Raw genomic sequence first — 20,996 nt, 5'->3', positions numbered from 1 at the left:
TGCCTAGCATCTGAGAGGTACTGCTGGATAACGACCTTCCGTGGATTATCCCCTGTGATCCGCAGGTCAACCCTGGCGGCTGTATCACTCTTACCCTCATGTTACAGACAGGGAGCAGGTACACCCAGTTCAGAATCCTGCCCAAGGTCTTGTCGTGGTGGTAAGGAAAGCTGGTGCTAACATCCAGGTACTCTGGTCAGTGGTAATGGAAAATCTATTCCATGGAATTTATTAAGCATGTGCTAAGTGCCAAGCCCTGTTGTGGATGCTTGGAATCCGTCCGTGGACAAAGCTCCCAGCATCCACGGAGCTTCTGTTGTAGGCCTTCCCTGGGCTGTGCGTCCACGCGCATCCTCCCAGCGCCCCGAGGCTGTGAGCGGCTCTGCGAGAGCCCTGTGTTACCAAGGTGGAAGCAGTCTGCCCGAAGCCCCAGAGCTGGGGGCCCCTCTCTCTGACCCCTAAGCCGGTGTGCCTGGCTGTCAGCTCTGACGTTACCTGCTGCCTCCAGCTCTGAGTCCTGCGTTTTCCCAGTGTCCCGGGTGCCGGGAAAACTTGGGCTCAAGTTCAGGCTCAAATTGGGACCCCATTGTCTATTTGCCGTGGAAGATTAGGTGCTGCGGACTGAACTGTGACCCATAGGGATTGAAGCCCTAACCCTCAATGTGACTGTATTTGGAGACAGGGCATTTAGAAGGTAATTAAGGTTAAATGAAGTCACAAGGGTGAGGTCCTAATCCGATGGGATTGGCCTTACAACTAGAGGAAGAGAGCTGTCTCTCTAAGCCTGCCCAGAGGAAAGGCCATGAGGACACAGTGAGGAGACAGCCGTCGTCTGTAAGCAAAGAAGGTCCTCACCAAAACTGAATCAGCCAGCACCTTATTTGGAGGACTTATAGCCTCCAGAACCGTGAGAAATAGAAATAAATTTCTGTTGTTTAAGCTCTGCTATGGCGTTTTATTAGGGCAACCTTGAGCAGACTAAAACATTAGGCAGATCACTTAATCTCACTGAGCTTCACGTTTTTCATACGTTAAACGGGAATATCAGTACCTGTAAGAATTAAAGATGAATATTTAGGAAAACATTTCGCACAGTGTCTGGCACACACCTACCTGGTGCTTAGCTGTTACGCACAGCTATGCTATTATGATTAGGCTAAGGGGCACACCTCATCTCTAACCGCTTCCTACGTCCATAGCTCTGGCTTGGCGGCTTTGGGGATCATGTGACCCATATAAGAAATTCATGGAAGCATAAGAATTGCTCACGTGAAGCATCGTTCATGAGGCTCAGCTTACCCTTACCGTGTGCAGCGCACTTAGATGCTTTCTCCTCTATAGCGTGGTGGTTTTGTTTTGTTTTGTTTTTTAGCACAGGTTACCACACACCGAGTTTAGCTCACAGCCCTAAATGGTTACATCCCAAAGTTTGAAACACCCAGAGCAGTGAGATGGGGGGAAACAGCACCCCCTCCACCCCCAGGTGGGCAGGATTCAGGTGCCGGTCATGCAGTGCAAGGTCTTGGTGAGACTTTAAACCAAGTCTCCACCAGCTGCCACCATAGCACTGTGTGAGGGTTATAAACCACCTTACACTCCAAAATGATTCTACGAGCACTCTGTCATTATCTTCACTCCCATTCTGTAGATGATAAAACTTCAGCTGAGATGACTGGCAGAGTTCTAGGTCAAGTCTGGGTTTTCTGACTCTGCGTCTGCTGCCCTTCCCATCTCCATAGACCACTGACTCGTAACCACAGCCTTAGACCCACCACTCTGATGCCTACTTGGACTCCAAAATGTCTCCAGGAGTCAGGGTTGAACCTGGATTAGGACGTTTTGATGGTGTGGACAGTTCAGACACACAGCGCATGCAGATTGTAAGCAGAACTGAAGCACAGCATCGCAATACACGCCCGCATCCTGTATCTAAGCTCTGCCCCACCTCTGGACCCTTACCCCCTGCTCAACCCATGCCTGCCCCCCATCCTTCACCATCGCCCTGCCCCTGACTCCCACTCCACCCCCACCATGCAGTTCGACTAATGCAGAGTTGAACATGACCATCTCACTGGGCAGGGGCGGCTCCCTTGGATACAGCTCTGGGTCAGGAACCAAAAATGCCAAAGCTTTCATGACCCTAAAATAGAAAGTGTGACCCAAGCTTCCTATGCAGCCGCCTAGGAAATGCTTTACCTCCCCCTCCCATTTCCTACACGGGTCCCTACAGCTCCCATCACCCCTGCAATGTTGTTCTCTAATGTATTATTTTAATTAGCTCCTTGGCAGTGTTAATAATCAAAACTTTTCCAACCTCCCAGGAGCTACGCAGGCTGTGGGAGAGCCAGGGAAGCAGCGGCTCCCTTGCCTGGGGTTGCCTTGCCTCCGGAAGCTCTGTCCTGCCCGGGGCGCTGGCTGCAGTGTCAGCACCTCCCTCAGGGGCCAGTGGGGCTCAGACTCCAGGGGATCCCTGGGGTCCCTTAGGGGGACACGGACCAAGACAGGAGGCAGCGGTGATGGAGGACGCGCCCGACCAGGGCAGTGAAGTGGCTCGAGAGCATCCCTCCAGGGTCCCCGGGGAGGGCCTGGTAGGGAATAGCCTCTGCTCACCCCCCTGCCGAGGGGAGAAGCCTTCACTCTGTTCATCGTCATCCCACTGACGGTGGCCTCTGCCCACCTCCTGGGACAGATCATCTGAGGAAGGACAGCTGAGGGGCCCCGCGGCTGGCGTTTCTGCTGCGTCCCTTCCTAAGGTGCTGTGAAGTCGCAGGACCCCGTGGTGTCCGGGCATCCTGCCTCTCTGTGCTTCAGCTTCTGCTGGGGGACAGGCCCCTACTCGGGGGGAATGCACATCTGGTCTGCCCAGGGCCACGGTGGGGAGACCGGTCCAGGAGGAAGCCTGTGGTGGCCACTCTGAGCCGTCGCCGCTGCAGCCCAGACACCCCTCAGCTTGCTTGGGAGTGTCCACAGCCCAGTGGGTGAAGAGGGCATGAAGTGGACGTCAGGTTTCTTGAGTTCTAGGCTCCCGGCCGGTCACGGGTCCTTGGAAAACTCACTGTTCTCTGGGCCTCAGTTTCTTCATCCGGAATATAAAAGAGTTAGACCTGACTCTTTCCTCTGCCCCCTTCCTCTGTCCCTCCTGCTTCCGTGGGGAGTTCCGGGGCATCTGTCATACGTGGAGGGCTCTGCACAGATGCTAAGATGAGTGAGGTTCAACCAAGAATCTAGAGGGGGAGGCAGACGAAGTACCGAATGCAGCAAACACGCCGTGACGCCTGTAACTGCAGAAACCCGTGCGGGCAGGGACGAGTAGGGCGGACAGGCTGATTTGCTGCGAGGGGGGCGGGGACAGCGCCAGGCAGCATCCCTCCGGGTTCTGAGCTGCGTGTGGAAGAGAACAGGTGATGTGAGTCCCCTCCCAGCCCCGACCCTCAGTAAGTCCCGTGAGATGTGCCCGTGAGGTGAGGAGACTGGCCCTTGCTGTCCCTGCAAGAGAGTGAGAAGTCCAGAGTGGCGACCACGGGGGTCCTGATCTGGGCCGTGGTGGTGCCGTTGATGAGACTTGGGGGGCAGGGGGCGCGGAGGACAGGGGTGGCTCTAACTGGGTGAACGCTCATCCAGCCCCCGGTCCTTCCCAGTCTAGGTGGTGCTTGGCACCTGGAGGCCCCCAGCAAACACTTAGGGGAGTGGACTGCACCACCACCTGTGCGACCTCCGCCCCCTCCCAGTGCCACGGGCGCCCCGGCACTGTGGACAGAGAGCACTCCTGCCCCGGGGTCCTCCCGTGTTGGGAGCCCCAGCATCCCGGGCCTGCTGCACCGGCCGGTCCCCTCCCCGACCCCAGCCCAGAAGCCATTCAGCAGCTGACGAGGAGAGGAAAACCCTGCGATGACTTTTGCACCCCACCTGCTTTCCCCTGGGTCTGACAGGCAACTTTTTGGCCATGTTTCTTCTCTATAAATGGGCCGTTCCTAAAATTACACGGCCTGGGTGACCTGCCCGCCCCTCCCAGCCTGCCCGTGTCCTGGTTGGTAAGAAGGCCAGCTTCACCCTCTGCAGGGCTTTCTGCCTGATTGGCTACAGGCTATGGTTTTGAAAAATGTACTTAATATTCCAAAGAAATCCAACCCAGTTTCTGTAAGGAGCCAGATACTGTTGAATCAACTCTATGCAAATAGCCGGTGCTCAGCAGGGTCATCTGGCTCCGGCCCCAGTCGGTCTTCCGCAGGGCCTCTTCCACCGCTCTTTCTGCTGACCCAGCATCTCTGAACCGCTTGACGAAAGCCACGAGCATCTTGCTGGAGGTGTATTGGCAGATGGTCGTGGGGACATGTCACCCATGCGGAAGACCTCCGAGCTTGTCATCCGGCCATTTTACAGATGAAGAAACTGAGGCTTCCAGAGGCGAAATGTCTGCACAGTCACACACTTAGTCAGGGCCACGGCCAGGGCTGGGACCCAAGCCCCCTGACCCCTTCCCTCCCAAGACGCCCTCTGGCGATCCGTGCCGACGTTGGGCAGCTTTGACTTCTCCTGTCCACAGGAAAGATCGTTTTCTAAAGAGCCAACCAGGTCCCAAGCAGGACACCCCGTGAAGGACTTGAAACTCTCTTGCCCCGGATGGCAAATCCCATTGGGTGTCCCCAGCAGACGCTATGTGACACCCCAGGGGAGGTCTGGGGGCCCCACTGACTCGGACTCGCCTCCTGATTTCTTCTGCACATCAGGACCAGTGTGAATTTGTTGCTTTCCAGACCTTAATCAGGACAGTGTGTCTGCCCAGACCCTCCCCTGTGGGCGAGGGCCCTGCTGCCACCCTGGCTGAGCTGCAGCCCTGCCTGCTTTGCAGATCCCAGCCGTTTCTGTGACCGGGACACGCTCCTCTCTTAGGGGGTCAGTGTGCTTATCCGTGGCTGCATTGCTCACAGCACCCCTCCCTTCCCTGGGAGCACATAGTTTCTTCCTTTCTTGCGTAATTTAACTTTCCTCCATTTGGACTGAAAATACTGCCCCTCGTCACCCCCCTTCTCCCCCAAAGCTCCTGTCAAAGCAAACACCCTGGGCTTCCCTGGTGGCGCAGTGGTTGAGAGTCCGCCTTCCGATGCAGGGGACACAGGTTCGTGCCTCGGTCCGGGAGGATCCCACGTGCCGCGGAGCAGCTGGGCCCGTGAGCCATGGCCGCTGAGCCTGCGCGTCCGGAGCCTGTGTTCCGCAGCGGGAGAGGCCACAACAGTGAGAGGCCCGCGTACCGCAAAAAAAAAAAAAAAAAAAAGCAAACACCCTGATGCAGACAGGGAAGTGGCGGGAGGGGCAGTCCTGAGCTGGGCCAAGGGCCTCCAGGCCACGGCCTCAGGGGAGGATGTTCTTGGGACCCTGCTGGGGGAGGGGACAGGACTGACCCCTGTTGACTAGGAAACTACACGGTGGTTCTCAACTGGAACCACCTGGGAACTTAGTAAAGGATCCAGGCCTGATCCCACCCCCAGAAATCCAGTCACCTTGGTGATGTGCGGAGGTCTCTGGGTGGTGGTGCGGCCCGGCAGAGAAGCACTGCCTTAGAGGGTGCAAGGTGGGGGGGCCCCAGAGACGTCTACACCGGGGTCATTGTGAGATGCAAGATGAGGCCTCAGCCCCCGAAGCTGAGCGCATTATTTTACGTGGATGACGTTTCTCTGGGCAAAGCATCCCAAGCTTTTTATCAGATTCTCAATGGGTTCCATGTCCCCCAGCAGATTAGGTGTCCCCAGTGCTGTCCACACGTACCCCTTTGGGTGGTTCCAGATCCGATGCTAAGCCTGTGGGGTTGACAAGCCTAATGGATGACGTGCCTATTTCTATAAAGACACTACACGCGTCAAAAGTTAGATCCACTCAGTGTGGTCACGTTGACTATTTCATGCTGCTCAGAATCTCTTCTTGGTACTACCACGTGCCTTTGATTAATAAAAAATGAGAAATGAACTATTACTTAATGCACTGTGTTTGATAGGCAGAAACCCTTCAAAACGTAAGACCCATGGGAAAAAGTAATCAAAGGGGCCCTTGGTGGGTATAGGTTGGGAACCACTGGCCTAACACGTCCACCTTGTTTGAGAGATGAAGAAACTGAGGCCCAGAGAGGTTAAGGGACCATCTTTAGGTCACACAGCCAGTTATGCACAGTTGAGACCCTCTCTCAAGCCTCCCGGGCGTGCTGTAGGGGCAGAAAGATTATGTGCAGAATATTTTGCTGGAAACCCTCACTTGACACAATCCTGTTGACCCAGACGGAGGAAATTCCTCACTGGTCCTGGAGGTTATGTGGCCAGAGGTAGCCCACGCTCCTGAGAATTAGAAAGCCTGTTGTAGTCCAGGATTTCATCCAGCCTAAGATACCATCACTTGTAAGATACACCATTGTTTTCTGTACCGCAAGGCAAGAGTGTGGCCAAGCGTGGTTGTAAGATGCCATCAACCATAAGATGTGTCTGTTTGGAGATGTTAAAACGGGAGAAAAAGTATGTGCCGTGGAATCAAAGGAGGTGGATCCCATTTGGAGCCGTGCGACGCCCTTCCACCTGGTTCCCTTACCCGCTAGAGGTGCTAAGGGGGATGAAACGCCCCTTAAAAGAAAACAGATGTATCTAAAAAGCAGGAGTGAGTAGGGGAGCAGGCCCAGCCCAGCGTGTGCGATCCCAGGACAGAGTCCCACACTGGCCCTCAGCAGACCTGGGTTTGCATCTCAATCTCGAAACTCTGGGTGGGTTTCTGGGGGGGGGGGGGGGGGGGCGTGTGCAGGAGGGTGTCCTCTCGAGCACACTCTGTTCTCTCCAGCCTCCATTTCTTCATATGCAAAAGAGAAAACGCCTGCTCCCACCTGCCAGCCCTAAGCCTCCTGAACTACTGTGAAGCTCGAAGAGGCGCCTGGTGCAGCCTCGTTGCTAAGGAGCTTCCGTCTGCCCCGCTGAGGTCTGTGAACGGCAGGCGGGTTATACAGAGTCATCGGGGCAGTGGGACCGAGCCCACTGGGGCTGCCCACCTTCAGCCACACTCAGGACCCCCTGAGGGAGCAGCAGCCCCCATCTGAGAAGAACTCATCCTCAGATGAGGCAGGGAAGCTGGGGGCCAGACGGACATCTGCCTTCCCAGGAGCAGGTGGCAGATCTGGTCACAGGTGCCGGGGTCCTGCCCCCCAGCAAACCCTGGGCCGACACCCCTGCTGTTCACCATCTGGCACTTCGGGGTCACACACACACATACTTTGCCCAGGATCACAGCCACAGAAAGGGTCATTTAGCCTCACTGCAGAAGGAACAGGGCAGCTGTATTTCCCAGGGTCCCTTCCTGGGATCAGGGCCGAAAGGGATCAGACGGTCAGCAAAGAGGACACCTCCCCCCCGCTCAGTGTCCTGCCGTCCCAGAGCGACTCCAGCCTGTGGAGCGTGTGTCCCTTCCTTTGGGGGGGCAGCTCGGCTGAGCTGCAGACCCGGGCTCTGAGCTGGGGCTGGCCCTGCCCTGTGTCGCCCCACAGAGGCGGCCCTCGGGCAGCTCCCCTTCCTCTGTTGGCCTCGTCCTCTGTCTGTAGAGCAGAGATGAGAAGCCCAGTCGCGCTTCCCCCACAGGCGATGAGAAGGGGGCTTGTGAAAGTGGCCCGCCAGGGATGCAAGCCGGGGAGGAGCGCTCGGGGTTGGGGGCGGGGACGGCGGGAGGGAGTCCCCACAACTGGAGTGTCCCTGCCTCATGACGGGGAGGCACGGGCATCGTGGTGGGAAGCACGGGACCGGGAGTCAGACCTGGACCCAAACTCTGTCCCTGCCTCTCCACTCGACCATGGGTAAGCCTCTGTTTCCCCATCTACAAAATGGGCAGCCAGACACTTCCCACAGGCTTCTCAAAGGACCAAATGAGATGATGCACGAGAAGGGCCTCGTAGGCGGTGGGTGCTCAGACCCGGTGTCCCGCAGATGGGGGGTGCCGCGGTCATGGCCGTGGGCGTCTGGACCCTGGTGGAGAAGAGCGGCTACCTCGGCGTCCTGGCCTCCAGCACCTTTGCCGCGTCCGCCTACATCCTCATCTTCGCGGGCACGCTCGTCATGGTGACCGGCTTCCTGGGCTTCGGTGCCGTCATCCGCGAGGACAGGAGCTGCCTCTCCGCGGTGAGTGTCTGCCCAGCCCTGCCCAGCGCCGTGGGCAGAGGGAGGGCCACCTGCCCCAGGCTTCTGAGAGCCTGGCCCCCTGACCAGGCTCCGCTCTGAGAGCCCCACCCAGTGACACTGGCCTTGGTCTTGGAGGGCTCGGGAAGGCTGCCATGGTCTCCAGGTGCTTGGGACCTAAGCCAGGAGGGCATCTTGGAGGTGGCGGCAGCACTGCTCCTCCCCTTTTTTCTCCTCCTCCCCCCCTCCTCCTCTTCCTCTGTCCAGATTTTATCATGGTGATTTTCAAAAATAGGCAAAAATGAAAAGAATGTTACAATGAAGCTCCAGGTCATCACCCAGACTCACTGCCACCATCTCAGAGCCAATCTTGTCCATCTGCACCCTCCCCCGCTCCCCGCCCCACCCAAGACCCCAGATATCATGTCACCTGTAAAAATTTCAGGGTGTACCTCAAAGACGTAAGGATCCATTTTTTAGAAGAGGTAATGACAAGACCATTATCACACCTAAAAACAATTAACAGTCATTCCTTGATATCATGAAATAACCAGGCAATTCCAAATTTCCCCAATTGATCCATAAGCTGTTCTTTTTTTTTTTTTTTTTTTGCAGTTTATTTGAATCAGAATCTAAATTTGTAAGGTCTGTGTATTAGAGTTGGTTGATTTGTCTCCCAAGTCACTTCTAGTCTCTAAGCTCCCCATCAATCTCTCTCTGTTTTTTTTCCTTGCAATTTACCTGTTGAAGGAACCAGGTCATTTGTGCTTTACTCTCTCCCAGTCTGGGCTTTCTGATGCCTTGCTGGTGATGTTCTCGTAGTTGGGTGTAGAAGCTCGATCAGACTCAGGTGTGATTGCTTGGGCAGGTGTTTCATGGGTGAGGTGGGCAGCACAGGCTCCGTGTCGGATGCCCCCCTGGAAAGCTGAGAGGACACCTGCACCCCACCTCTGGCTCCAAGTGTCAGGAAAGGAAGGGCTGCACTCGAGGGGGCAGAAGCCGGAGTCCCGCTCAGGACTCCCAGACCCTCCCTCCCTCCTGGGCACCTGTTGCCAGGGCAGGCTCCCTGGGGCCCGGGTGGCATCTCCCCCTTCATCTCCCCAGCGACAAGCCCAGTGCGGGCAGGGTAGGCTACAAAACATCTGGACTCAGAAAGGAAGGGCCGGGGCTGGAGTCAATCAGCCTGAGCCTGAAAAGGCTGCAGGAAGAAGCCTTGAGGGCTATGCCCTCCCTGCCCTGCTTCCCGTGCCCGTCACTGACGTGGCAGCCTCGGCCCCCCGCGTCTGACCAGAGAGAGGAGGGTCCGGAGGGGCCGAGCCCCGCCGCCTCTTGCGCCAGCCGTGACCTAGCTTTTCGCTCTGGAGGCAGCAGCACCTGCGCCCAGGCTCAGCGGGACAGCCCTCCCCTGCCTAGCAAAAGTCCTTAGCTCTGCTGAGGGTCGCCCAGAGCAGGGTGCGGGCCGCGTGGATGGTGGGGGGGGTGAAGGCCCACGGGGACCAGCCACCAGAGCGTGGCTTTGACTTGAGCTGTCCTTCCAGCCGTGGGACAGGGGTGCCCTGAGCCAGCCTGTCCCTGCCAACCGTCCCCAACTCCTGAGTCCTGGTGAGCCTGCTGACACCCTTGATCAGACCCGTGTGAGCTGGATGAGGACACGAGACATGACTGAGGGACCGGGCCTGTGGTGTAGCTGGTGGTGAGGGGCAGAGAGGTCCAGCCCTCTGGGACTGAGGCTTACAGGGACCGGGGCTCCTGGGCCCAGAGAGAGCCCGTCCCCTGCATCATCCGTGACCCGCTTTGCCCTGCTCAGCCCTGGTCTTGCGGGAAGCAGGGCCTTCGCCTTGGCCTCTGGTCTCGGGCTGAGCCCTCTGGCCTGGGAGGCAAGCTGCCGGCCCTCCTTCCCACCCAGAGCCCTCCCTCTTGGTTCTAAAGGAGTCCTGTGGCCCGTGGTCCCCTGCAGCCTGGGAAACAGCCCCCTGCTTTCCACCGGGGTGCAATTATAACACAATGGGCTTGGATCACGGAGCGCCCCATTCCTCTAAAAGCAGCCCTGCAGAGTCACAAGCGTCGTAACCTCTGTGTGCCAGGCCGTTCTAAACGCTCAGACGTGTTAGTTCCTTTGATCCTCATGCCAGCCCCACGTTTTGGAGGCGAGGAAGGTGGGGTTAGAGAAGTTAAGCCATCAGGTCTGGGTCACACTGCTGGCGGGTGGCTGTCCCCGGGCCCCTGCTCCCACCGCCGCTCAGCACAGCCTCTAGAAAGTGCCATTCACCCCCAGGTGAGAAAGCTGGCCTGGGAGACATGGGGCCAGCGAGGGCCAGGGCTGCCTTGTGATGCTGCTCTGTTAGAATCACCTCCGCGTCACCTGGGGAGCCCAAGCGTGATGGAGGGAAGCCGAGCGGGACGGCGAGTGCAGAGACACCGTCTCCCGAGTCTGTGGACACCTGCGCAGAGCAGCTGCCCTCAGAAGTCTGGGGGTGCAAGAGTGACTCCCGCGGGGCCCAGCTAGGCCCCAGGGCAGGAGACGGGGTGGGGTGGAACCCTAGAAGCCCTTGCCCTCATTACAGTGCAGAAATAACTGTGCACGGTCAGAACTCATCCAGGCTAGAAGGGAACCCAAGGGCCATCGAGTCCAACACTCCATCCAAGGGGCTGCAGGACCCCGGGGAGAGTGGGGGTCACCCAGATGTTAATGGGGGCACTCAGCGTCAGTGGCCTTTTTGGAGGCTGTCAAACCATAAGCTCTTTTCCCCTTGGCGTCTCGGAGACCAGAGGAGAGCCGAGGGGTCTGTAATTGGCCGCTGTCTGCCCGCCCAGCCTCCCCTTCCTACACGATCCATCCGCGAGACACGTCGCGCCATCCAGGCCAAGCCATTATGAAAACGCGTCTCCAGCCTCCGCAGTCGCAGCCTGACCGTCACTTGGCCTGGGGACCAGCCCTGTGCCCGGGGCCGGGCAGAGACCGTGTGAAGACCTAGGAAGCCCAGGGGCTCGGTCTGGCCTGTGGGCCGGGAGCACACCTCTTGCTCCAGGCTTCTGAACTTCAGAGGGTCAACAAACAGGTGGGCCTGCTTGTCTCCCTGGGCCTGGAGGCAGGGCTGGGGGGCGCAGGGGCTGCTGGACAGGCAGGTGTGAGATGCCGTCCTTCTTCCCAGCCCCACTTGACCCTCCTGCCCGCGTTCACTTCTATACCGCCCAGAACTGGTGAGTTCTCTGCCCCGACATCACTAACCAGACACATCAGAGAGGCGCCAACTTGAAAGTGAGGTCAGGAAAAAGTGCGTGTGTGGACACACACACACAGCCACCCACCGCCAGCAGCGTGGGGATGAGAGCTGACAGACAGCAAACCTCGAAGCCTCGCATCTTCTTCCTTTGCTTTTCCCCGCCCGACCCCTGAAAGAACCAAAGACAGACCAGGTCCAAGGACAGAGCACAGGTGAGGGGGCGGGTCCTGAGGAACCCACACCCTGGCCCATTGGCCTCTGAATTACTGAGCATTTGAATGTTTAAGCCAGGAAGACGGCTGGAAGACTTCTCTTGGGTTAACACAAAGTAGGAATTTTAAAACCCATGCTCCCATTTAGAGGCAAAAGGGATACTTAAGTCAGTCTAAAAGTGTTCTGTGGTTCCTGGAGCTTCTTCCTTCCTGGTCTCGTTTCTTTCTTCCCCCTTCGTGTCTAACTTCCTTTTGAAATCTTTAATCAGCTAAATGGACAAATGCAGTGAGGGTAGCTCTATACAAAGCTCTCCCTAAAGAGGAAAGGGGACGATGAAAGACCAGGCATCTGAATGATGGGCGTCCACCTTGGATTAGGAGGAGGGAGGGGCTTGACATCAAAAGTTCCCTGACAGCTGCCTGGTGAGGGCGGTCCAGCTCCCTCGGGCCCCCGGGGCCGGTGTCCGTCCTGCCCCGAGCCCCTCCCCCAGCACATCTGCAGCCCCTCAGACTCACTTTCTCAAGAAGCAAATGTTCATCGGAGACAGGAATAGCACATCTTCACCGGTGCTGAAATGATGACCAGCGCGGAGCCAGAAATCTGCAAGGGGGAAAGGGAACAGGGTTTAAATTATTCACACCAGATCTTCTTTTTTAGCCGAGGCTGCATGAGAGAGCCAGATAATTCAGGCCATCTCAGCCCAAGGCCGATGACCAGCACAGATGTCACCCTGATCCAAAGAAAGGGATATTTGTAGCGTTTGGAATATGGGCTCTGAACACTTCTGTATCTTCAGCCAAATGAAGATTGGGATAGATGGTTCAGGCTCCACTGGTCTTTGTCAGGGTTCTTTTCTATTTAGGGGATGGACTCAAAGGAGGGAGTTGTAGAAACAGTTTCTGAAAATGAGGGGCCCCCAAGTTGCAACACTTCCATCAGATACGTCCAGACTTGGATAACCAAAGAAGGAAGGACTGCGGCTGAAAAGCAGTTCGTAGTGCATCCGGCCTGGCCTGCTCCGGGACCTCTGGGAAGTCACCCGGCCACTCCCGGCCACCGTGGTATCCCCATCCCCATTCAGGGGTGAGGAGTGAGGAGGGGAACGAGGCAGTATTTTAGCTCTTAGGAAACGAGTCACCACATTATATAAAGATCGTAAAGTGTGGCTATAATTATCACTTGCATCACCATCACCAGCTCCTTTGAGAAGAAGCCTAAATAAACGGAGTTATTCTTAGGCCCGTGACTCCCAGGGTCCTCACAACTTGCTGGGACACTGTGTAGAGGCAGGGGATGCAGGCGGCGTGGAGGGTGCCCAGGTCCCCTCGCCCAGGCCTTGGACCGTGTCCTCCCCGGGCTGGTTCCTCACCCACATGTTACTTTGCCAGGGCCCCACCAGCCACCCAGCCGGCTGGGCACATCCTCGTCTGTTGGTGGTACTCTGACCTTTGAGTCACTGCCCACGTGCGTCAAAGGAATGGGTCCTGCAGCCAAGGCCTGGGGAACCCCAGCTCCGCCCCATCGGAAGGAGAGGGCCTCTCCTCATCCGCTTGGCGTGGGCAGGAGGACCCTCATCATGGTCCTGGGGAAGCAGGTACAGATAACCTCAAGAGCCGTCCTGGAGATGCTGCACGAGAGCCCCCGCGGTCACGCAGCCCGCTCTCCCAGCAGGCGCCTGGCGCACCTAGGCGGGAGAGGCCCTGGGCTGCACGCGGCTGCCTCATGGATGTGGCCCCTTCCTCTCAAGTCCCCGCAGATCCTTCCCCTCAGCCTCCTTCTCGCTGGCCTTACTTGGTTCAGGGGCTGCGCAGAAAGGGCTGCCAGGTGGCTGATGAGTGAAGCCCCCACCCTCTCCTCAGCCGCAGAGAAACAGACTTGCCTGAGGTCACGTGGCCCTCACCCCGGCTTGGTCCAGGCCCTTCCGCTGTCCCAGGCGGCATGGTCCCCTTTTCCTGGACACCTCCATCACAGGGAGTGGGCACGCACCTTCTCGTGACTCGGGGCCCATCGTTGGCATCCCAGGTGAAAAGGGAAGCAGGGAGGTGAGAATTGGGACAAGTTACCCAGCTGCCTGCCACCTGGTCCACTGGGAAGTGGAGGGCAGGCTGCAGGGCGCTGCGGGGTGCAGGGGTCGGCTGTGCACCAAGGAAGTGCTTCGGCTGGGTTGGAGATGAGTCTAACTCAGCTATGTGTGAGTGGGTGATCACCCCGCAGTGGGGGCCGAGCAGGTCTCGGAGCAGACTGACCTCGGAGAGGCAGCGTGTGTGTGGGTGCCTGTGTCTGTACGGTGCGTTGTAGGAGGGCAGGGATGGTTGGTAAACAGCATCTATTTGCGTCCCAAACCCCGGAGTTGATTGAGGGAGTATCCTCTACCTTTCCATCATTCGGCTTCCTGCTTCCTTTCCTCAGCAGAGTCTGGGTTTAACCACGTCCCCGTCACCTAGCTGGGCACAGTCAGGGCCCTGGTCACTGAGCCCTTCAGCGGAGGAGACCCTCAGAGCAGGAGATCTGGACAGATAGTCCTTCAACAAATATTTAGAGGCCCCGGTGTATGCAGACGTTTTTCCTTCCCAGTATCATTTCAGTCTTTTTTACGTTAACGTTAAAACAGACCCTATGCCACAGGCACGCGCCCAGCAAGGAAGGCCTGGCGAGGGCTGGCAGCTGGGGAGAGCTGACCTGGACAGGAGAGGCTCCCCTCCCGGCCCCCGTGTAGGCAGCTGGCAAGGTGGTTGAGAGCAGTGAGTGTCGCCGCTCTACTCTGACGGGACTCCTGGAAGGACGTGGCTGGTCGGGGCAGGTGGGCACCTCCCCCGCTTTGCTTTGGCCCTGCAGAGCCGGCCTCAGCTCCTGTCCGCCAGCATGAGCCACGGGTGCAGGCAGGGGGCGGGACCCACCTTCCTTCCTATCAGTGAGGTCAGTGCGCGGGCTGATCCGAACCTCTCGGCGGTGGTAGCAGCGCATCACAGACTTGGGGCTGCAGGCCCCCTCCGCCACTGGGACCAGGACGGGAGTGGTGGCTGGACAGCTGTCTGGACGTGCTGCTCTCATGTCGGGTCCCGGCACTGGCCTTGGGACACGGGGTGCCCTCTTCCATCTCACCGTACTTCACACGGAGGCTTTAGGGGTGCTTAGAATCAATGGAGCATAAGAGCAGGAAACAGAGCGATGTCATCTTTATTCTTAGTGAAGCTGATGGGAGTGTGTGGCTTTACACCTGTGTCCAGAAGCCTTAGCAACTCCAGCTCTGGGGAGACATGCGTACACGCCTACGAAGGGTATCACTCAACCCACCGTGTGGCGGCGAGCAGAGAATGTGGCATCCGGAGGACAGACTGGCCCCAGGGGGAGGGAGGGAGGCCCGCTAGCCAAGCAGATTGAAGTAGCCGTGAGTAAGGATGGGGGGAGAATCCGGGTGTCCTTCCAGATGTCCCTGCAGGGAGGCGGGAGGCCAGGACAGAGGAGGCTTGGTCCTGACTGCACAGACCGATGCAGCTGCGGCACCAAGACATTCTTCCCATCTTAGCCCCACATTTTATGCAGACGGCCCAGAGAGGGTGAGGGACTCCCCCAGGGTCACACAGCATCTTGTCCCAGAGGCCAGACTCCCAGGCCAGGGCGCCTTGTGTGACATCACTCTCTTCTCTGACCCGCACCCTTCAGGGCTCAAGACCCACCTTTTCCCGGGCTGCAGCAGATGTAACTGATCCCTGCCTGCTTGTAGGAGCAAATCTTCTACAAGGGGCGGTTTTTACAGCCAGCCACCTTCCGCCACCTCCTCCTCTCCAGTTTTGCGCAGCTCACGCTCCAAGTTACACTGATGGGCCTGCCTAATTCATCCGCCTCAACAAGCATTTCCAGCACATTCCAGACTTCCTGCCCTTCTGGGCACAAGGCAGGGTGGGCAGGGTGGGCAGGGGAGAGGACGCGGAAGGGACTAAAACCCCGTCTTGGCTTGGAGGCTAGTGGGGAATACGAGACACCTGTATGAAAGGACAGAGGACCGTGTGGGTGGTTGACATTCCCGTTTGGCTTGATCAGAGCCCCCGGCCTCTCTGAGCCCGCAGACTTTTCGTAACCTCCAGGCTCGGCAGAAACTCTACTCAGCCTCCCTTTCCCCCAGTAGCCAACTCTGTCCTAGAACGACCACTGCTGGGGACCCCGGCACCCATCCCACCCTTGGGTCCCTGCCACCTGCTTCGTGCTACCCCAGCCCTTTGCACAATCTCATCTGTGCCGGCGTGAGCACAGCTGCCCGCAGGCTATATGACATCTCTCCAGGGCCCGTGAGAAGTCAGCCCCAAGGAACACCCAGGCCTTTCAGGGGACTCGCAGGAGGCAGCAGTGGGTGACTTCCCCCCTCCCGAGCCCAAATCCATCAGGCGGTGGCATCCCCCAAGTCCCTAGGCCCCTTACGTCCAGGGGAGCCTGCTCCTCTGCCCCCAGCCAGGCGCTGCCATCCGCTGCGGACCCTGCTCTCTCCGCCCACACAGCTGAACTCTTAGCAGTCCTAGCCCGAAATCCAGTGGATGCCTGGCTTTGGTTTGTGGTTCTGGAAATGTGTTCTCCTCCTGTGACCCCCACAGTATGACCTTGGGACCCCCAACATTTTGGCTCGGGCATTGGACGGCCTCAGCTGCATCCTCCAGATGTGTCCCTCGAAAGCCTCCTGCCTCCGCACGGCCAATCTGCTCCCTCCTCTGCCCTCTCCCAACTGCCCCTCCCTCTGTGGACCGGCTCTCCTCTCCCCAGCCCCGGTCGTCTTCTCCGCTCCCAGCCCCTTGGGCCAGCACACAATACTGTATTAGCATCAGACACGGGCCAGAGCACACCCTGGCATCCTTTAGAGCAGCCCAGAGCTGAAGTCGCCGTGGCTGGACGGCCTGGGCCGGGAGCCCTGGGCTGGGCCAGGAGGATAGAGGTCACCTTCATCCTTCCAGCAGTGACATCTTGTTACTGGAATGGCTCAAGGCTCCAAGGCTCTTTTCTGCACGAACGGGCGGGCAGCTGCGCCCTGAGCCCTGACAGCCTCCAGCCGGCGGTTAATTACCAGAAAATCACGCGCCCTGAGGTCACTGCCGTTTAAGCATCTGGCTCCGCCTTTTCCGGTCCGGCCTCTGGCTGCTCAGAGCTCCGGGACCCTCCCGCGGCTGTGATCAGCTCACACAGACAAGCCGGGGGCTGCAGGCTGGTCTTCTCCCCGTGACTCAGTCTCGGCTGCAGCCTGACTCTCCTGTCTCACTACCTCCCTGAGGGTAGGCCGGCTCCCGCCCCCCCCAGCCCCGCCTGCTGGACACAGCCTGGTTTCCATCGCTAATCATGCAGAATGCAGAGCGGACAGAGGAGAAGAGCTTCGGCCAAGCTCCCTTCTTTGTGATAGAATCAATCCCGTGGAGAAATTCCGGAAGTCCAGTGGTATAAAGTTCTTAAAAGTTACCTCAAGGATGGCACCAGCTGGGCCAAGCTGTCTGGTCTTGTGGGCCCCAGAAACCATGTCTCGGCTTGGCCCCGTGCAGAGTAAATCCATCTGAAGACTCACCTCCTAATTAATCACCGTAATGTCACAATGAGGAATATTTCTGCATGCGTCCTGCAGAGCCTCTTATTAAAGAAAGTATCGGTTTGGTTCAGAGAGTCCTGTGCTGTTTCAGCTTCGTGTGGGATCTGTAGCTTTAGAAAATATCCAACTTTGCTTCCAGTTCAAACTGTTCCATTAGAGAATTAAAGGGGGGAAAAAAAAACTTTGGTAGGTGGTACAGGGGTGGGGGTGAATGTTTGGGTCCCGTTCTGTGCTTACCAGGCTGGTCCCTTCTGTGTCTGGGGTCCAGTCTGGTGTATTTCGAAGTGACGTGTCCTTATGGAGGGCTCTGGGGGCAGAGGCTACAAGAGGTTTCTTTGGAATTCTCACTACTGGTTTCTATCCGACCAGGCTTCCGGTGGTCGATTCTGGAAGGACTGGGGGTGGGGCTGAGTGTGAGGCCGGCTGCTCGCAAAGCTCAGAGGGGGCTTGAGGGTCAGGGGGGTGTTGGCGTGGGGTGGGCTCCTTTCGCCCCGCGGTACACAGGGGCAGGGCAGAGCAGGTGGGCACACGGGGATCAAAGCCTATACACTCCCAGGAGCGGGACAGGCGTGAGGCCCGTGAGTCAGACGGGAGTCAGAAAGAAGGGTGAGGGCCACAGGGTCGCAGTCAGGACCTCTTGGCTCCAGGAGGGCTTTGTGGAGGCCTTGACCAAGCTCACACTTGACGGCTGTCAGCTGCACAGCACAGACGTGCTCAGAGCAGTGAACACCGGGAGGGCCCGCAGAGACCAAGGTGCAGCCCTGTGTGCCCTCTCGGGGTGTAGCCCAGCTGTGTGGCCCCCAGACTCTCAGACGGTCAGGCCGGGCTGAGTAAAGCGATGGGGACAGACGTGGGCGTTAGAGCTGCGGCTGTGACCCCAGCACAGGCGTGAAGGCACAGGGCCCTTTGCTGGGGGCCGGGGAACCTGCCTGGCTGGTGCTGAGGGCTGGAGGCTGCACGGGGGCCGGAGAGAGACCCTCTTGGGCCTGGGTTTCCCCTCTGTCTCTTGTCCCCACCTGACACCCGGCATCCACCTAACCCTGCCCCCCAGCCATGCTGTGAGCTCAGCCAGCCCACCCATCAGCCATCAGGCTGATCCAGCGTGTGGGCACACAGCTCTGCAGCCAGAATCCCTGGGTTCAGTTCCAGACTCAACCATGTGCCGGCCACGTGGCCTCGGCCTGGCTGTAGCCTCTTCACACACGTGTGTGATGCTGGCGCCTGCAGAGCACTGTGACGAGGAGGGCCATGCAGGGAGCACCCAGGTGGATAAGGCACTGATTCTGCCCAGGAGGGCTGATTTGGGGCTTTCGGGAGTATTTCGGTGGAAGGGATGCTGTCCACTGCTCCCACTTGTAGAAGACCTGCCTTTCCTCTGTTCCTGAGAAGGCAGCACCCCCTGAGTTGGGTTATCACCTGCTAAGCCACAGGCCAGGAATTCTGGTGATCTCTTGGGAATGGTGGGCTCAGGGTCCAGTACGTCCAGACTTATACTGAAACATGATTTCTCCAAATTACTCACAGGGGATCTGAGAACTTTTTATTGACTTTTGTTCAATAATTCCAAACCCACACCAGACCGAGTTTAAAGGGGGTGGACTGTAGCTCCAGAACCTCTTCAGCCTTCCCAGAATCAACCGTTATCTACAGACTTCAACAGCCCACCTCTGCCCAGGGACCTGCCCAGGGACCCGCCCAGGGACCCCAGGGCACAGCCAGGCTAGCAGCTTTCTCTCTGCACCCCGGGTGCTAGCGTGCCCACAGCTGAAGCCTCGTAGGCCTCCCTGATCCTTCCTTGAGTCGGGGTGAGCAACTTCCTGCCCCAAAGTTGCCCTCCAAGGCAGGTACAGGGTAAAACCCCTCACCTGCTTCTGTCCGTGTTGTTTCAGGCTTCTCAGGAACCACAGAACCTTCCTGAGATCTTTTCTGTCATGTCTCCAATAGTGCATACGGGCACATATGCAAATCAAGCCCCAGCATCCGCCTTAGAGCCTGAAGGTAAATGTGTCAGAGTTTCTCGGCGGCCTTGGCACTGGCCTTGACAGTTAGGCCAGATCGTCTTTGCCACGGGGCCTGCCCTGTGACGGTGGGAGGCTTGGCCGTGTCCCCCCGGCCTGCACCCACTAGGTGCCGGTAGCACTCCTTCCCCGACTTACGACAACAAAAAATGGCTCCAGACATTGCCAGGCGTGCCCTGGGGTCAAAATCGTGCCAGGCGGAGAACCACTGGTATAAATTAAATGGAAGTAACAATTCCGCACCACCCACGGATCAGCAAAGGATTAAGCTGCTGCCCCCAGGCGTGGGCTGTGAGCTCCGGCCAGTCCCCCGTCTCACAGGCGCGCTTAGTAAGAAGCGCACTTGCAGACCTTAATCCAGGGCTGCTGTCCGAGCATCTAGACCCAGCGGGGCACCAGGCCCTGCGGAAGAGCCGGAGGATCCTGAGACAGGGTGCCTGTTCCCCAGAAGCGCATGGTCATCCTGGAGAGAGAGCACAGTAGCACCAGAAGCAGGCTCCTGGGAGCAGTGGGTGGAGTTACGTCCCTCACCCCGCGGAGGCCACGCCCACGCCCGGGGCTGCGGATGAGGGGCGGAAGGCAGGCAGGGTGGGCCCCGGGTCTAGCCCAGGGGAGAAGGAGAAGAGCTGGAGTTCTTGTCGGGACACGAGGCGGATGAAGCGCTGCAGGCATGTGGCTGGGACCTGAGGGCGGGCTCGTGGAGGCCGTGGCTGAGCTGCGTGTGGAACTCCAGGCAGGGGGACAGGGCAGAGGCGCGGAGGTGGGGGGCTGGGCCTGCATTCAGACAGCCCCCTGCACCGTGGGGGGAGATGATTTGGCTGGACCCGGGGCGTCAGGGGAGGCTTGGTGGAGGGCAAGGCGGAGGGCAGAGGCAAGGCGTGTCAGAGCTCAGGGCGCCCCATGGCAGAGCCCTCCAGCCCGGCCCCGGTGCCCAGGCTCCAGCCGGCCAGCTCCAGAAGCCATGCCTCCAGGATCCCGGTGCGGCAGGATCCCAGGGAGTGGGGACTGTCACCCCGAGCTATGATTCAGGGCCTCCCACGCGCAGGTGAGTCACACACCTGCAGCCCTCCTGCCGCTGGAGCTACTGCCTGGAACCAGTGCCTGTGCCCACCGATCACCCAGCCGTCCTGTCCCTGGCACCCGCCCTCCGTCCTGCGGAGCCCAGCTTAGCCCTGACCCCCCTCACAGAGGCATCTTTACGGCCGGCCGGAGCTCCTGGGTGGGAGGGGGCGTCACAGCCTCTCGAGACCGCCCTTCCCCTCCTGACGCCTCCGGCAGGTCGGGTAATCTGTTTGATGCCTGCTGACGAGTCAGAACAGTTTTGAGGGGCTGGCAGGTATTCATTTAGCCTGCCATCATGTCAGGATGTGGCTGGGTCGCCCTCCGTTCCCATCCACCCTCTTCCCCAGCCTGGCTTCGACAGCACCTGTGGCAGCAACGTCCCCGGAGCAGCGCGACACTGCCACGTCTCCAGGACCACCCTCCCACGTGACCCGCAGCTAGAGGGGTGATGGAGAGGAGCCTCGGCCCCCGCTGCCCTCCCCCGGCGCGGCCGGCGTGGGCGTGCGGCGCGCACCCAGGAAGCCAGGGGAGCAACTGGCGGTCACTGCACGTAGGGAGGAGAGCGGCCTCGGTGCCGGGCGGGCAGGGGAAGTGGAGGGGCCGCCGTGTCAGAGGAGCTGCAGACCGGGCATGTGCCCCTGGTTGGGGGCGGACAGAGCTCGGGCACGCAGGCTCTCCTGGTGCAGCGCTGAGCCTGGGCTTGGAGGGAAGGGGACCACGGACCTCCACTGTGCTCTTGCCTCAGGCCCAGGTGATTAGGGCCAGCGGTCTCCACTCCTGCAGAGAC

At 58.7% G+C, this 20,996-nt stretch overlaps 1 protein-coding gene across 6 annotated transcripts in view; it reads left to right on the top strand.

Moving 5' to 3' along the window:
• TSPAN11 (tetraspanin 11) overlaps positions 1 to 20,996 on the top strand; it is a 65,623-nt gene that overhangs the window by 30,957 nt on the left and 13,670 nt on the right. For 4 of the 6 annotated variants that reach the window (XM_029204753.1, XM_029204752.1, XM_029204750.1 and 1 more), the window contains one exon: positions 7,944 to 8,135. In XM_029204753.1, the coding sequence (XP_029060586.1) occupies positions 7,944 to 8,135 (192 nt within the window). Of the gene's footprint in view, positions 1 to 6,806; positions 6,949 to 7,865; positions 8,136 to 20,996 lie in introns of those variants that run through there. The other 2 variants (XM_029204755.1, XM_029204754.1) reach the window with 2 other exon arrangements.

This window comes from Monodon monoceros, unplaced genomic scaffold (genome assembly GCF_005190385.1).
Source record: "Monodon monoceros isolate NGI ecotype Baffin Bay Population unplaced genomic scaffold, NGI_Narwhal_1 Super_Scaffold_6, whole genome shotgun sequence".
In the NCBI taxonomy this organism is placed as follows: domain Eukaryota; kingdom Metazoa; phylum Chordata; class Mammalia; order Artiodactyla; family Monodontidae; genus Monodon; species Monodon monoceros.
The sequence above is the reverse complement of the archived record's forward strand: the minus strand, read 5'-3'. Positions and strand labels throughout refer to the sequence as shown.